Raw genomic sequence first — 17,659 nt, 5'->3', positions numbered from 1 at the left:
GTATGCACAAATAACAAAAAATGCATGCATCATACCCATATAATGCATTGCAAAAAAGTGGCAAAGTTAGGTAACTAGAAAAATGAATATTTAAGGGCTTCTGTACCCACCCTAGTGATTATAGAACTTCACACGCAGATAATGTAAAGCGGGCTGACACATCTTTTCCGCACATTACACCTGCATTCAAATATAGTAGGCAGCTTGTTGTAGCTCTGTGAGTAGCGTGTTGCAGGAATTGGCTGTGTCGAACATTTAAGCAATTAGCCAAATCTGTGGTCAAATCGGTTTACATAACTATCAAGTGATTATTTTTCTTTGGTGTGAATTTAACCCAGGAACAAAATGAACATCCAGTAGTGTACTTTATCATAATACGGTGCTAATGAAATTGTGTTGAAGCCATGAAACTAATTGCTAACTCAATTTCTATACAAGTTTGACAACACGCTAACTCTATGAAGACATGACTTCAAGCGTAAGGTCAGTTAAAATTTATTAAAAGGTAAGGAACAAAGGGACAAGGCTATCCACACTATCAAGATAAAATTAATAGCACAAGACAATAAATTTATCAAAGTTTATCTTGTGATAATGATAAAACTGTGGAAGTCAAACAATATCCTGTGTGAAGAAGCTTGCCTTTTAGTCCGTAGTTGTGTAGATAAATATTATCAAGATGAAGATAATTTTGCCTTCACCAAACATGTAAACAGTGGCTCATTCCAAAGAACAAAAGTGATATATATATCTTCTTGTGAATAAAAGAATTGAATTGAAGAATGGTCACATTATGGACGGTTGAGTTATGTCTAATTTTTTGGAAAACTGGTGCCCGCATGAAACATAGAAGTGACAAGAGCAGCCCTACTTTTCCGATTGTTTAGTACGCACTAATGAGCCCGCATTGATTGATGCTCTATTTATGTCTGGCTGTCTGACTTGTGAACTGCCGAAACGTTCGCACAAATTCCATTATTCTTCAGTGTGGCATAAGTGCATTGTCAATTAATAAAATTGTTTATCACATTGATGAAGCTTTTTCAGCAGTGAAAATCTAGCAATAACCAACGCAAGTGTACGGGCTTCAGCGGAGGGGGAGGCGTGACTTATAAAAAGCACTACCCCCCCTCCACCCCCACCCCCAAGGCAACACGCCCCTGATAGTGCACACCATCCTCCAGCCACAATGAGCAGCATGGCTGTACCCCCCTTGCACATAGCCAGAAATTTTTTCGAGGGGAGGGGGGGAACCTCTTTGAAATAGTTATTTTTCGCTCTCTATGCCATGGTGAAAAAACGTTTGGGGGGGAGGCAAAGGTTCGACGAGCCACTTGTTCGCTACCCCCCCCCCCCAAGAAAAAAAAATCCTGTCGATGAGAGAGTGTACTAACCGTGCACCGAGCAAACTGGTAGCATCTCCAACTACAGCGCCACCGCTGCGGGATCGCCAATGGAGGTCAGATTGTAGCAGCCGGTTTTCACACCTCCCAATTTCATTCACCCTACTACAGTGCAGGCCACTTAGGATGCGAATTGGATTGGATTGACTTGTATGTATTTACTTACTTTACTATTTAGGAAGCGGATTGCAATGAATTTGATCCAATCTGGATTGCTGTATCTAATATCGATTTGCATCCCCGCCTCATTTGCCCACCTCTAAACCATACTATCCAGCAAAAAAGAATAGCTACTACTCGCGTATTCTGTGCAACTTCCCTTGACAATGACTAACAACAATGTCTAATAACTACTATTCGTGTATTCTGTGCACGTTGCCTTGACAGCAACGGCACAAAACTGCAAACTTTTTTTGTTGTTGTTCAAGATGAGCACATGCATGCTATTTCTCGGGGCTCTGACACATGTAGTGCGACGAACCTCCTCAGACGTCTGCAATGAAAGCTGAGGGTAGCGTTTAAAGCGCAGACATTTCAATGTGTGGCATACCTGCCACAGGGGTGGAACAGGACAGACTGGTTTGGGAGCAGTCCTGGGAGCAGGCAAAAGTGCATTTTGTGGCGGAGCACACAGAAACACAGTTTGAAGCAGGCTTGGAGCAGCCAGAGAGGTTTTTTCGAACAAGTTTGTAGCAACCAAAGAGAACAAACTTCGTTCGAAGTTGCGTAGTAGCTCTGTCGAAGCGGGCTAACCATGCCTTTCTTTTAATAAATCATTAGCTGAAAGTCGGAGCTCGTGTCGTCCTATACTTTGTCTGCGTCCCTCTTGCGCTGTGAGTCATCGAAAATGAACTATCGCCAACTAGCCCAGATTTTCCTTGTTCTTATATTCATATCCTTCTATCCCTGCCGAGAAGATAAGTGATAATATCTTCAGTTAAAATAAGTGCTTCGTGAAGCAGTTTTGTGGCAGGGATGCAGTTTTACTGCGGCCAGCTGCATCCCGTCGTCAACCTTCCCGTCACTCGCCAATGCGCCAGCGACAAACAGCGCCGTGTCGCAGTGCATAGAATCCGGTTTCTTTGCCGCTTTGAAAGGCGCCCGTTCACGACACTAGGAAAACCATTCTAGCCACTCTTCGCAACTTTCACGACCTATAGGTGGCGTGAGCATACATCCAACATGGCTGTCCTTAAGATGATCGCCCGGAAAGAGACATTACCGAAAAGTACACTTTTGGCGAAGACTAATTTTTCGCCCTAGGTGGCCCTTCTATTTTTGTTTTTGAGAAAGTATGGCAGTGCTAACATAATATATTGGGTAAATAAATGCTGGGTAGCACGTTGAATAGATAAATATGCGCCAATTCGTAAATAAAGCACACATTTACGCTCTTCGCCAGGCATTGTGCGTACTCGCGTGCAACGCCTGGTATCATGTTGGAAAACTATTATAATGGGAGTCTCAGTACAAATTTTTCAGTAATGTCAAAAACATTTTCGCAGGCGCACTTCATCTTACAGTCTTGCTTGCATTGTATTCTGCGCAAAGCTTGTCCAGCTCACCTAAAAGCACGAAGCAGAATAAGCTGTTGTTTTTCAATGCCAAAGCACGAGCACCATGTCATATTGGCGGCAACATGATTTTAGGGTGCTTCCTTGACTAAAATACCAGAATATCAAAAGAATGAATTCGGCAAGCAGCACGAACGAAACCAGTGGTGATATATACAATTTTCAGATTTAAAAGGGGACGTTCCCATTAATGTTCTATGTTTCAGTACTTGAAAAGTACAAAAGATAGCATGGTATGGGGCAGAAATGACAAAAAAAAAAAAAAACGCCATCAGCAAGTAAGGCCGAACACAAATTGCTGCAGATCTGAAGGTCATGGAGGCACTTCGCAGACGTCTCATGTGTGAAATGATGCAATGAACGTTCTGAAACCGGTCCTTTCACTCTATTATAGAGGCGGAACGCATTCCTAATTTAGTTCTGGTACTACTAGCGCAGCGACCGTTTCGAGCAGACGATTTAAGCGCGATAACTGCAAACATGGAAGTTGCTGTACTCGTACACAAAATAGGTGCTGCATACATTCACGGGCTTTGGTTATTTCCCTGTTAATTTTAACCCTCTTAACCACTCATGGCTTTTTGGGGCGCTAATTTGAACGGAAGACTTACTTTTCCTCACGGTGCATATAGGAGGGTTGCACAGGGGCGTGGCCCACGAGATTGCACCAGCGTCAAAGAGGCAGCGTATCCATTTTCGCGATCTCTCTCCCGGCCGCCGCCGGCAAGCAGTCGCACAACGTACACTCACGGGTGCGAGTCTGTGCAAGATTCCTGTGGTCATAGTGGTGAACTGTGCCGTATTTTGTTGCTACAACCACTAGAGTAAGAAGCCTGGTCATGAGAATGCATCTGATGTCAGCTTTTTTTCCATTTCAAAAGTGATTGTAAACCAATCGAAAAGGTTTGGATGGCTCAGCCACACACTATACCGCGTGTGCATTAAACCTTTCATTTCCGGTAAGTGTTCAGAAACTATGCATCATAGAGGTTTGCTTTTGTGGTGAAAAAGTTAGGTTTTCGCGACGTGCTATGATGCCTTTTTTATGCAGCAGGAGACGAGCGCACGCACTACAGCTGCGATCGCTGCTTATCAGCGGCATCATTCAGGTAGGTGCAGCGTGTTACTGGTTTCGGTGTGTTAGTAAACAGTCAGCGATGCAGTGCGGGCATGCCACAGTGCGTTCTCATTCACCTATGTTTTGACGAGAGTGCACTGCATCGCTGATTGTTTAAAAGAATGGTCAGCTAAGCTCATCAACGTCGATCAGCTAGGATCTAATCAATCGAAACCGTAGGTAATCTCTGGGTGCGCAACTGCCCAACGTGCGTCGTTGGACCCTGCAGCAAAGAGCATTTTTGAGCGCAAGCGGCTTGGGCTCAACCACGAACAAACTATGCCAATTGTATCACCCCACATGCGCTGGCAAACGGTGAAGCCCTTCCACACAGAGAATTCCTGAAGCCACACCACCGCGGTGACAAAAATTATTCGTCCGAGCACTGAGCAAAGGGAACCAGTCCCGTTTCCCACGACGCGGCAGTCGTCTCCGAGGTCTCTTAACTCGTTGCTATTGGACCCATTCGCTTGTTACATAGTTGTGGGCGTCCATCGATTTATAGGCGTTATGCTTGTCCCTTGTTGCGAAGCTTGTGCCGACAACAAGGTGTTGGTAGTTTGTGCCACCAACAAGGTAGTCCCTAATGTTTGTGAGCTCGATGTGGAAATCATACTTCCCATCATACACAGCTTCATTGCTGCTAAGTCGAACGGGTCGATATTCGCTTCAAATGTGAACCTTATGTTCGTAGCGAAGCTTCGCCAGACCCCGGAAGTGACAGGCATAAGCACCCAGTTGCATTTCACCACATTGGTACCGTACGTAGCGGCACACACACAGCCTCTTACTGCCGCTCGCCGCTTCAAATTAGGTGCGCCCAGACTACTGACATGGCGGTAGATGCGAACACCGCTAGCGCCTCAAGCGGATGACGTCACCTGCAACCCTCCTATAGGCTGTGAGCATCGAGGCTCACCATCAGTCGGTTTTTATCAACTGAAAGCAGTTGGATTTTTCTTTTTCTTTATATTTTCCCTTTAACTTGAGAAACTCCAAGGGTTCTGGTAATATCTAGGCCGTTCACAACGTTGCAAAACGGCCCCGCCGCGGTGGTCTAGTGGCTAAGGTACTCGGCTGCTGACCCGCAGGTCGCGGGTTCGATTCCCGGCTGCGGCGGCTGCATTTCCGATGGAGGCGGAAATGTCGAGGCCCGTGTGCTCAGATTTGGGTGCACGTTAAAGAACCCCAGGTGGTCAAAATTTCCGGAGCCCTCCACTACGGCGTCTCTCATAATCATATGGTGGTTTTGGGACGTTAAACCCCACAAATCAATCAATCAAATCAACGTTGCAAAACGGCCACGAACGCGGGAAAACAAGCAGCAACAACTAATGTTTGCAGCAGATCCAAAACTTCACAACTACTGTTTGCAGCAGATCCAAAACTTCAATCATCTCAACAGAGCTTCCGGCCGCCACCGCACAACGGCGCCATGGTACCTGGAAGTTGCAACATAGAGTAACATAGTAAACATAAAGAGTGGTCAATGGCTGCCTGTCGTGGCCCAAGGTCGTAGGGTTCCTGCCGTCTGTTAGGTGGCGCACACAAAAAACTGAACGTGAACCGATTAATCACGACGTTGCTAATAAATAAGTTACACTATAAAAGTAATATTTTGAAATGTTTCATGGGCAGAATAGTTTTTCGGAAATTAAAAAAGGAGGTTGCCTTGGCTACGGCGAATCCGCATACATTGCTGCTAGGCCTGACCATGCCTAGACCTCTTGTTGCCCCTGCATCAACGTGGTGCTGTTTCTCACACCGGCTACAGCGGTACACACACTTTACACATTCAACAAGAAAAAGTAACCAAATCGAAATAATTTACATTTCAGTAATTTCCTACAGTTGGTCTTTAGGCCACAAACACGTGATGAAAAGCGCTTTTTCAAGCATTTAGCTGTGTGCTCGAGTAAGCGTTCCAGCGGGTATGACAACTGCTACATGTCAAGCAATAAAAAATATTGACACCTTTTAAACAATCCGGTTGTATTGTGCAATAACACATAAAGTGTACCCACAACTACTGTTTCGTATAAAAACTGGTCAAAACCACCTTCTATATACTAACTAGAAATAATCAAGCTGCAATAAATCAAACAGATTTTCCATGACTAGCCCTAACAGTGACCAGCCCTAACATGATAACGTAAATTAGCCAACGCTTTTTTCATACAGGAGAAAAGGTCTCCTTCAATTAATCAACGTCGCTCTACCTTTCTTCGTGAGCATTTTGTGCTCACTTGCAATGCATACTTACCCAGGCGTGCGTGTGAAGTCAAAAAATGATCCGCGTTCCACTTACAGCTAACTCAGTCACCCTTGGCTAGCACGCTTCCATTCTAGATTGTGTAATCCATCAGGAATCTAGATAACTTTCAATGTCCAAATAGTAACGTAACCGTTAGTGAAGTTGGTAAAGTGTACGTTCATTTATTCTTATCATGACTCCCAAATTCGGAATTGGAACTCATTAAAAATTATTATTTCACAACAGGAGTACAGTTAGAGCTAATTGATTGCTAACTGGTAAAGTCACGAATAGAATCATCGAGCACTTTTAAGATACTGTACTAAGAAGAGTAGAGCTAACAAACCGGGATACACCGCCGATACCTCTCTTTTTTTTTCAACGTAAATGAAAATGCCAACGACACCCTTCAATCGCTTCTTTCTCATTCTTGCGTAGACGCACGTAACGATGACGAGCGAGGCACAACTTTTCCTTTACACCAGGGCGACCCCACCCCCACCCTCATAAGGACAGCTGGTATTAGAATGCTACAGCACCAAGTCTAATTTGCCTTAGACATGCATTAAATAACTAATAATATCGTAGCGCATAAAAACTGAGACACAGGACAAGAGAAGGAACAAAAGGGGAGCGCTCCCCTTTTGCCCTTCCTCTGTCCGTGTCTCAGTTTTTATGTGTTATAATATTATTAGTTATGAATTACCAACACGCCCAACTACATACTCATGCATTACATACTGCTGGAAAAACAGGGCATTAGTAAACTTCGAAAACTTTGATTGCTAAAATAACTGGACCTTTTCTTCGTCACTTTTTCAAAGCACAGGCAAGAACACCTCACTCCGACCCCTTCCTTAAAAATGAGAGGAATACGCTTGTAGCACGGGAGCGGTGAAATACGATCTGCCCGGAATATTTTTTGCCATAGCACCCACAAAATCAGAGTAAAGAAAACATGCACCGTGATCGAAAAGTCAGTAGAATTTCGCAAAATTAAGTGTTTGCCCTAAATCGCTTATCTGAATCAGCCCCTGTGGTTGCAATCAAGTTAGAGTACTCACAAATTGGCCTCCGTGCTTGAATATCAACGGCACAGCACACACATCCATATCACACAAGGCACCTAATATCCTGACTACTGCGCCGCTCTTCCTTTATTCATAGAGCCAATATAAATTCCAAGTAGGCCCATGAATGTCTTTAGTGTAATCACTGCAGGCGGCATCGCCACTCCATGAGCGGCCAAACGACGAAGGCAGGAACAGAACTTTCAACAAGAACGACGCTGCAGCAGCTGTACGATAGCCCGAATGCAGTTGCAAATAGACCTTGCACACTAAAAGCAGACGAGGGCAGGAGCGCAACAGTGCATGCCGCACGGATCTCTTGCGGAAGCGCCATAGCTGGCGACACACGACATGAAGTAGCCACCATGTTAGCAGTTTTCTTTTCGCCGCCTTGCGACTACTTGAGATACAAAAGACAATACCGCGCCGGTCGCGCTCTGCGGTGACTAACATCTCACGCCTCAAGCTGGGTGCTGGGTTCGCCGGCTCAGATGAGCTCCCAACGGTCACTGTTTATGTTGTCATTGGCCGCAGGTGCGTGCGAATTCGTGCTGTGATTCGCAATAGCTAATAGGGTGACATCGTGACCCACTCCTTTTATTTCCTCCTCTGCGTGCAAGTGAAGAGGGAGCAGTAGAGAAGGGCAGAGCTCATGGGTTGAGTGATACTCTCCTCTTCTTTTCCTGCGGAATACTAACTGAACGTGTCGTGAGTGAGTGGTAATGCCCTCTCCCCTCTATTCTCCTTCTGCATCCGCTGAGCGCACAACAGGCACTCTCTTTTTGGCTTCCACTGACGGGTGATAGCTTCCTGTGGTACCGTGTTAATTGTTTAGCTATCCACGGTCGGCCATGTGTCCTACTGTTGTAAAAATTCTTCAAAATGATGATATCAACACCCAGCAGAATACTGAAGGTAATCTTTCTAAGCCATATGGTTCCGAGTTCGAGCCGCATGAATGAAGCATACATATGCCAATTAACTGAGGCACATTTATCATCACAGAACCGCAGACTCACCACAACTGAAAATGGCCGTGGCATTAGGAAACAGCTCCACTACGCTCCACCGTAATGAGATGAAATGACGTCAACTTCTTCCGAATATGCATGTAAGATCTACCGCGAAATATCCACCTTGAATTTCACGCCAGCCTCCGGAAACAAGGAGTCAAGGAGCTACAGCGCACCTATGGCCAAGAAGTAGAAGTTCACTGTGTGGACGAGGAAGTCTACATCATCAAACATTGCTATAACCTTGCTGTCGTGGGCACTGAGGGCTCGATTGTTTTAGGAACAATACCCATGAAGTTTCGGTTTTCATGTTGCTTTCTTAACAGCTTGTCTGATTATTCACGCTGATTGTTGCATCAAGACCAGTAAAATTAACACCCGGTTTAACAATAGTACGACCTACATTGGAATATGCAAGTATCATATCAGAAAAGACTATTCAATCAAGTTGAGCGAGTTGCTGACCCGCAGGTCATGGGATCGAATCCCGGCTGCATTTTCGATGGAGGCGGAAATGTTGTAGGCCCATGCGCTCAGATTTGAGTGCACGTTTAAGAACCTCTAGGTGGCCAAAATTTCCGGAGCCCTCCACTATGGTGTCTCTCACAATCATATGGTGGTTTTGGGACGTTAAACCAACATATCGATCAATCAAGTTGAGGGAGTACAAAGAAAAGCGGCTAGATTTATTCTTTCAAAATACTCTCGAGCTGATTCTGTGACAGAGATGCTGCAACAACTAAACTTACCCACCCTTTTAGAACACCGCCGTATAGCCAGACTAAAATTCTTGTTTTTGTTTTCTCTTTGAGGTAGCGCAGTACCTCGTTCCGGGACCTGTCAAGAACCTACAAGTGACTACCACAGCAGCTTTCAAATCCCCAAATCTCGTGTAAACACATACGCATAGTCTTATTTTCCTTGTATCATAGAAGACTGTACAGAATTGTGAAACTTTAAAAAACTTGAATTTGAAACTACAAAATATTTTCTAAGTAATTTTTGGTGAATGCTACCTTTTTTTCTTTATTTTATTGAATGTACCGAATCCCACAAATTTCATGTGACATATAGAATTAAGTATTGTGATGTTTAATGTTCTGCAGTGAATGATGTATGGATAATGTAGGTGGTAGAGCAAAATAATGTGATGTAAATTTTTCATATTTTTTTTCCACCTATGCAGTACTTCCTTATGTTTGACATGATAGTTATGTCAGATTTTGTTCAGTATTTATACATAATGACATTGTGGTTTTTCAGATTTTTTTGCATAAGATGTGCCTTGTTATTTCATGGAATCAATGATTCGATTTTCATTCTGTCCCTTTAACGGCCCAATCGGAAATAAATAAGGAAAACAAATAATAAATGTTTACATTATTTTTAATGTTTACTGATGTGTTGCAATGTTGGTGTTGACAATGAATATGCTTGTGAATATTGTCTACCTTTTATACGGCTTGCTCAATGCGATGGTGCTTTTTTCTACATAGCAGTGTTATTTCCGAAGAAATGCAATACACTGCTGTTTGTATAAATATTAAACATTTTGCAATGATTTCTTAAATTGCCAGTAGGGAGGTAATGCATAGGCTAAAAGCACCTGTTAAGGTGATTGTAATGGTATTTAGGAACTGCTGTCTGAATAAACACGATTCATTTTTAAAATGGGCGTGCATTTTTTTCCCCCACAAGAGCTGCCAACAGATGAACATATTTGCAATAACCCTGCCCACAGCCAATCTGACCATAAAAAAACTGATTTGATTGATTGACATGAGGGGTTTAACGTCCCAAGACCACTATATGATTATGAGAGACGCCGCAGTGAAGGGCTCCGGAAATTTCGGCCACCTGGAGTTCTTTAACAAGCACCCAAATCTGAGCACACGGGCCTACAAGTAAAAAAAAACGGAAGTACTCACGAATAATAATAGAAGAAACACCCGACCTTCGCAGAAGAATGCCGATACCGAAACTGAAATCACTGTGGCGTGATGGCAAGGTCGGAAAAGGAACTTAGTGACCGTCTATTGTTGACCGCTAGGAGCGCTAGCAGTCATGAGGGCCGCATGGTTCAATGAGTGTGTCCGCTTTTAACGTTTACTATGTTAGTACCAGTGATGCCAACCTTAGAGGTTTATCCCTAGATCTAGAGATTTTCTACCTCATTTAGGGATCCGGCATCTTTTTTGTTGAATCTAGGGATTTTTATAAGGCTGTGGTAATGGGACATTTCGCGGCCTGATTAAATGCTTTGCTGAGTAACTGACCACTCTCTTTCAACTAGAAAGGCTGTATAAAAATGATAACATTGGCTATTTCATGTTTTTTTTTTATTTAGGATAATGTTAGTGTTCTATTGAATCATGTGAAGGGGATAGCAGTATTGTAATGAGAGGTTGTTATAGTCTGAATATTGCAGAAAACTATGCTAGATAGTCAGTCGTAAGAGTTAAACAAGCGCTTACTTTGAGCTCCCTGGGTGATTGCTGCTCTGTGAAACAAAGATAAACTTTATCTTGTAGAGCACATAAACACCTGTCAAGATTACACTCGCGGCATGCCTTCACCGAGCAATGTCCATGTGAAACATTCAGGAATCTTATAGAAGAACAAAACGAAATAAGACTGAAGATTTGGTAGAATGGTACAGGTTCAATATTCCGCAAACAGTGTGATGAAGGAGTCTGTCCGGGTGCTTCAGTCTTTCCATGCCCTTTACATAAACACATGTCTGGATTTGGTCAAATGTGGAGCTCACCAAAAGTACAGAGAAAAGGCGTAGCTATCAGCGAGTAATAGAGCGCTCATTTACATCTTCTGAAAATGTTGCAACAGTGGTTACAAATGTGGAAAATTAAGAATAGAGCATCAGCTGTGAAGTGCAAGTACGATAAAAGCGTGAAAGACTTGCAGTTGACCGAATAATAACATCTATGTCTTCTATGCGTGTGCAAAGTGAATTCGACATGAAATCCCTCTCATTGGCAACCGGTGCCATTTGCAAGCACTATATATTGCCCCCTGGTGTTCTGTGCCAGCGAACAGTGAGCCAGTTCTGTGCCAGTGAACGAAGAAGACGAGCCACCCGTGCCAGCGGAGGCGTCCTTCTTTGTGTCTCAAATTTTGCCAGTCACGTCTCCTTGTACGTTTCGAGCTCCTAGCGCGTGACAACTGGGGGAGGTGCTGGGTACCCTATGAACCGAACCCCTCCCAGCCCCATACCGGTGTTTACACCTGTTCACCGTGCTAGCCGAAGAATCCGTGTACTGGACCCCGAGTTGGGCCTTCTCTCAGAGAGGATGACGGCCCCAACTATCCCAGGCAGCGCCGTCCCAAGTGGCTCCAACACAGCCGGTGTGGAAGGCGCAACGCCAATGCACTATGCGCTGTTCAAACCACGAACACCGAATCCCTTTCATGGTGCTGTCCATGAGAATGTTGAGGATTGGCTAGTCCATTATGACTTCGTCGCCGCTCATAACATGTGGAATGACACAGACAAGTTCCAACATGTCTACTTTAGTTTGAATGACGGGGCACATGTTTGGTACGAAAACCGGGCAGGTGTGTTCACGTCATGGGTGGACTTCAAACGCTGGCTTCTCGAAACGTATGCAAGTCCCGATCGCCAAGAGCGAGCTGAACGTGAACTCCAGTGCCGTATGCAAATGCCAAATGAAGGCGTAGCAATGTATGTTGAGGACATGACGCATCTTTTTCGACGAGCCGACCCTCACATGCCGGAAGAGAAGAAGGTGCGATACCTGATGCGTGGAGTGAAGGAGCAGTTATTCGGTGGTCTTGTACGCAGCCCCCCCAAGACTACGTCAGAGTTTCTTGCTGAAGCCGTCCTGATTGAAAGCACGCTTCGGCAACGGACCCAGACGTACGAGCGACAAGTGAACTTCGCCTCTGCTACGAACTACATGGGTGGTCTTGGGGGCCACGTCGACTTCTTCCGAGAGCTCATACGCTCTGTAATTCGCGAAGAACTGCAGAAGTTATCTGTACCCTCGACGCCCACTGTCAGTTCTTTGTCCGGCATCACCCGAGATGAAGTTCAGCAGGCACTACGAGAACAGTCCTGTCAGACAGAGCCGCGGCCCCTAAATGACTTCCCTCGCATGTCGTATGCGCAAACTCTGCTCCAGCCAGCACCACCTTTGGCTCCGCTTCCCACCGGGGCCCCTGCCATGCTTCCGGCAGACCAAATTCTGCGCCAAGCTGCACCACATTTCACTCCGCCTTACACCACAGCCCCAGCCATGCTTCAGGCAGTCCAAGCGGGCCCATACCTCAGTGACTGCCGACCGATTCCGCGAAAATCAGACGTGTGGCGGGCCCCCTTTGCTATCACTGTGGTGAACCTGGGCACATCTATTGACAGTGCACTTATCGAGAGCTGGGACTTCGTGGTTTTTCGGCCAACTCCTCACCTCCTAGGTTCGGCCAGCGGCCACCGAAAATCGCTGACTGCGATGCTCAGCAGCGCGGATTGACATCTCGGCACCACTCACGCTCGCCATCACCGCGGCGGTTCTCGCCGAATCATCGCACCTATGCGGGTGTGGCGCAGGGCCGGTCACCTAACCCGCATCGGGAAAACTAGCCTCGGGAACCTTCAGGGGCAAGGCCACTCAGACTGGTCATGCTCAAGGCCCCCTATCGACGCGGACTGAAGATACCGACGATACATCGACAACGACAGCACCGGCGGATTGCGGAAGAGTTTCCTTAGATATTCCTGTTCTGCTAGATGGTCGCGATGTCAGCGCTTCAGTGGACACTGGTGCGGACTATTCCATAATTAGCGAAAAACTGGTCGCCCTTGTAAAGAAAGTAACGACTCCTTAGAACCGCATGCCAATTCGTACAGTTGCAGGCATATCGTCACGCCACTCGGTATGAGCACGGCAAGATTGCAAGTTCGTGGTTGTACGTTTGTTGCTAGTTTTAGCGTTCTCCAACAATGCTCTCGGGACCTGACCATTGGCATGGATTTTCCCAGGGAGCATGGTGCTATAATTGACATTTGACGACGTCTAGTCACTTTCGCGACCACAAACGCCACAACAGCTTACGCCGACCACCGCCACTCCCGAGTGTATCTTCGCGTCATTACCCCGTGCAACTGTTGCGATTCAGGTGGCGTGGAACGGAGTGATGCACGATGAAGCAGTCATGGAAAGCAATCACTCGCTTCTGCTGTCTCAGGGTGTTTGCGTAGCGAGAAGCCTTGTTGACTTTCGTGATGATCACTGCGACGTTTCTGTCACAAACTTCAGCTACGAGCACCGGCACCTTTTTCCTGGAACTGTCATTGCCTATGCCGACCCAGTCGCCAATGTCACCGAGTGTTTTGCTTCCGAGACTATCGGCCCTGCTGAAGCGCCTTTCCGCAGCGTCGACATCAATCCATCGCTTTCTGCAGCGAACAAGCAGCGTTCGAACGAGCTGTTGCTGGAATTCCACACATGCTTCGCACTCGAAGATACGTCAAACACCGATTACGAAACATTGTATTATCACCTACGACGACGCGCATCCCATACGGCAGCAGCCTTATCGTGTTTCGCCAACCGAACGGAACGCGATTCAAACGCAGAATAAGGAAATGCTTCAGGATGGCGTGATACAGCCTTCAAGCAGCCCTTGGTCATCACCAGTCGTTCTTGTGAAAAAGAAAGATGGCACGCTTCGCTTTTGTGTCGACTACAGAAAGTTGAACAATGTCACAAAGAAAGACGTGTGTGTACCCGTTGCCCAGAGTCGATGATTCTCTGGACAAGCTGCGACGCCCGAAGTATTTTTCGTCCATCGACTTGAAGAGCGGTTATTGGCAAATAGAGGTCGTTGAACGTGACCGGGAAAAGACCGCTTTCATAACGCCGACTGGACTTTATGAATCCAAAGTGCTCCCTCTCGGCCTCTGTTCCACTCCAGCCACATTCCAGCGAATTATGGACACCGTCCTGGCAGACCTCAAGTAGAAAAGCAGTCTCGTCTACCTCGATGACGTCGTTGTGTTTTCAGAAACGTTTGTCGAGCATCTTCATCGCCTTCGGAATGTGCTCGAAGCCATTAGATCGGCCAATCTCTCACTCAAGCCTAAGAAATGTCATTACGGCTATGAAGAATTGAAGTTCATTGGTCACGTCGTGAGCGCCGTTGGTGTTCGGCCTGATCCTGACAAAATTGCTGCCACCGCCGCTTTTCCAACTCCAACTGACAAGAAAAGTCTTCGACGATTTCTGGATCTGTGCGCATATTACCGGCGCTTTATTGAAAATTTCTCCAACATTGCAAAGCCACTATTACGCCTCACGCGTAATGACACACCATTTGTCTGGGCTGACGAACAGCAGACTGCCTTTGCGGAACTACAGCACCGGCTCTCTTCCCCTCCCATGCTAGGCCACTTCGATGAAGATGCTGACACAGAAGTACGCACCGATGCCAGCAATATTGGTCTTGGAGCTATTTTGGTATAACGAGAAGACGGCATTGAACGGGTAATAGCCTACGCAAGTCGCACACTGTCCCGCGCAGAATCTCACTATTCTACATGAGAAAAAGTATGTCTCGCGGTCATTTGGGCAATTACAAAGTTTAGGCCATATCTCTACGGAAGACCATTTAAAGTGGTGACTGATCATCATGCTTTGTGCTGGTTGACCAATTTACGAGACCCTTCAGGACGATTAGCACGATGGAGTCTGCGGCTACAGGAATTTGATGTCACCATCGTGTACAAGTCAGGCAAAAAGCACGAAGATGCCGACACGCTACCACGAGCATTTCTTCAATCCGCCAGTACAAGCGCAGAAGAGGACGGCACCTTCGTGGCAACTCTGAGCGGGCCGGATCTGATGTCTCATCAACGAAATGACGCCAATCTAAGAATGATTATAGATCACTTAGAAGGTGGCACTGCACCCATTCCTCGTCCGATGTCGCGAACGTTGCCGTCATTTTGCCTACGAAATGGCGTCTTATACAAAAAGAACACCGGTGCTGGTGACAGATCGCATCTTCTCGTCGTACCTGAAGCCCTCCGCGATTACGTCTTATTAGCTTGACATGACGAGCCCACATCCGGCCATCTGGGCTACTCGAGAACTATAGATCGAGTGCGACAACACTACTACTGTCCTAAAATAACTGCTTGTGTCAAACGCTACATGAAGGAATGCCGTGAATTCCAGCGTCGCAAGACACCACCCTTAAAGCCTGCAGGCCGTCTACAACCGATCGATCCACCCTCTACACCGTTTGATCAAGTGGGAATGGACCTCCTAGGCCCGCTTTTTTTGTCTTCTTTTGGCAACAAATGGATCATCGTCGCAACCGATTACTTGACGCGTTACGCTGAGACGAAGGCATTGCCACGAGGGACCGCAGCTGAAGTTGCCAGTTTTTTTAGGGCCAAACCTCATAAGCGCGAAAATGCACGCGACAGCGACGAGTGATGCGACGTAGATCGTCTTCGCGCGATCAGTCGCTAGCGCAGGCAAACCTCATTCACGCGACGGCTTCGGCCAGCGAACTCCACTGTTGCTGGAATGAGGCCGTCTACTCGCACCAAGAAAACCGCGTAGTGAGCGGTATGCAATTTAAAAATAAAATATATTGTTATATAATGGAACGGAAAGTGTTTATGAATGCCTTGCAGCACTTTTTTATATGCACATGCGTAAACATTGCGTTATTTTTTGTTGCGCATACGTGACTCGGGCAGGGTCACGTGCACCTACATAGTCTTTGTCTTTTCCGGTTTTTCGCTATTGGCTGCTTGAGCCCAGCACTTCCAGGCGATGAGCGACGGTTTCCAAATCTGGAGAACCGAGCGATCGCGCGAAAACGAGCACGCGATACGTCGCGCGAACGCCCTGTTTCGTCGCTCATAGCATCGCTCGTCGCTGTCGCGTGCATTTTCGCGCTTATGAGGTTTGCTCTTTATGCATCAAATTGTGCCACGACATGGCGCCCCGTCATATGTCATCACTAATCGAGGGACATCATTCACAGCGAAGCTCTTGGATGATATCTTCAGGTTGAGTTATACAACCCATCGAAAGATCACCCTCAAAGTAATTGTTTAACAGAAAAGCTAAACAAAAACGCTAGCCGACATGATCTCTATGTACGTGGATGTGCAGCACAGAACGTGGGACGACATCCTGCCGTACGTAACATTTGCGTACAACACGTTCGGGGCTAAATTGAACAAGCTTCCTAGCGCAGCAACAGTCGAGCAGCGATACCATTTTCACACGCCTGTAGTAATCAAGAATAACATATGTTTACAGCAGATTAGCCCGTTGATGGCACGAAGCGGAGACGGTACAATGACCCGCAAACATTCCTGCAAGTACGTAAGAGTGATCAGCAGCGACAAAGAAATAAGGAACTCACTCGCAGCTCTCCTGTCCTGATACGTGGTCCCCGTCCAATCTGCCACCTGCGCAAACGTTCAGCAGGTCCGTCAGCCACGAGGAACATAAAACGGCGCCGGCTGTAGACACAGCTAAGCCTACTTGCGGCTAAGCATACCTTGCCAAGGCGGTCGCTCTTGGCGAACGGTTGGTACGGCATATCTTGGTATTGCTGCGGTATGGCGCACGGACCCCATCCTGTCGGGTTGTCTTGTATCGGCGGCAGCACGAAGCGAGCCGTCATAGTGGAGTTTCGATTGCAGTCGGCCACCATACGCGTCAAGGCAGCGACAGCACGGGGAAATCAGAGTTACAGTAGAGTTTTACCACAGAACACCTTCCAGTTTTACACCTACTAAAAGGAAGCAGTGAAATGGATGGATGGATGAGGCTGTACCCTTTAGATTGGGCGGCGGCTAGCGCCGTCTAGCCGTATTGCTTAGTCTTGTCTTGTCTCCTAGGAGATCTTGGCTCATACCCACATGGGGGATTGGCCACACTGTACCTCTTAATACACGGAGGAAGGAAAAGGTTCCTTCCTCCGTGTCTTAATAGATCATTTTATACAACGCCTGCTAAAAAAATAAAGAGAAATTAGATAGAAACAATAATAATGTTCCTATGAAAAACGTGAAAAAATTGCAGATGAACGCGATAAACCATAATATATAAAACAAATTAACAAGAATGAGGAAGGGGAGAAATAATTGGATATATCTGGCAGTACCACTAGCAGCGTATCCTTCCGGTTGCCTGAATGAATTTATTTAGCGCTGACAGAATA

General features: G+C 46.2%; 1 protein-coding gene across 1 annotated transcript in view; it reads right to left on the bottom strand.

Annotated features, from left to right (window-relative positions):
- Positions 1-17,245, bottom strand: part of eIF3d1 (eukaryotic translation initiation factor 3 subunit d1) — a 201,447-nt gene extending 184,202 nt beyond the window's left edge. Inside the window, exons 1-2 of the mRNA XM_037417982.2 lie at positions 16,994-17,245; positions 16,856-16,901 (exon numbers count right to left, since the gene is read on the bottom strand). Coding sequence (XP_037273879.1) covers positions 16,856-16,901; positions 16,994-17,149 — 202 coding nt within the window. The 5' untranslated portion in view covers positions 17,150-17,245. The remainder of the gene's footprint in view (positions 1-16,855; positions 16,902-16,993) is intronic.
- Positions 17,246-17,659: the final 414 nt, after the last annotated feature.

This window comes from Rhipicephalus microplus, unplaced genomic scaffold (assembly GCF_043290135.1).
Source record: "Rhipicephalus microplus isolate Deutch F79 unplaced genomic scaffold, USDA_Rmic scaffold_16, whole genome shotgun sequence".
Taxonomy (NCBI): Eukaryota; Metazoa; Arthropoda; class Arachnida; order Ixodida; family Ixodidae; genus Rhipicephalus; species Rhipicephalus microplus.
The sequence above is the reverse complement of the archived record's forward strand: the minus strand, read 5'-3'. Positions and strand labels throughout refer to the sequence as shown.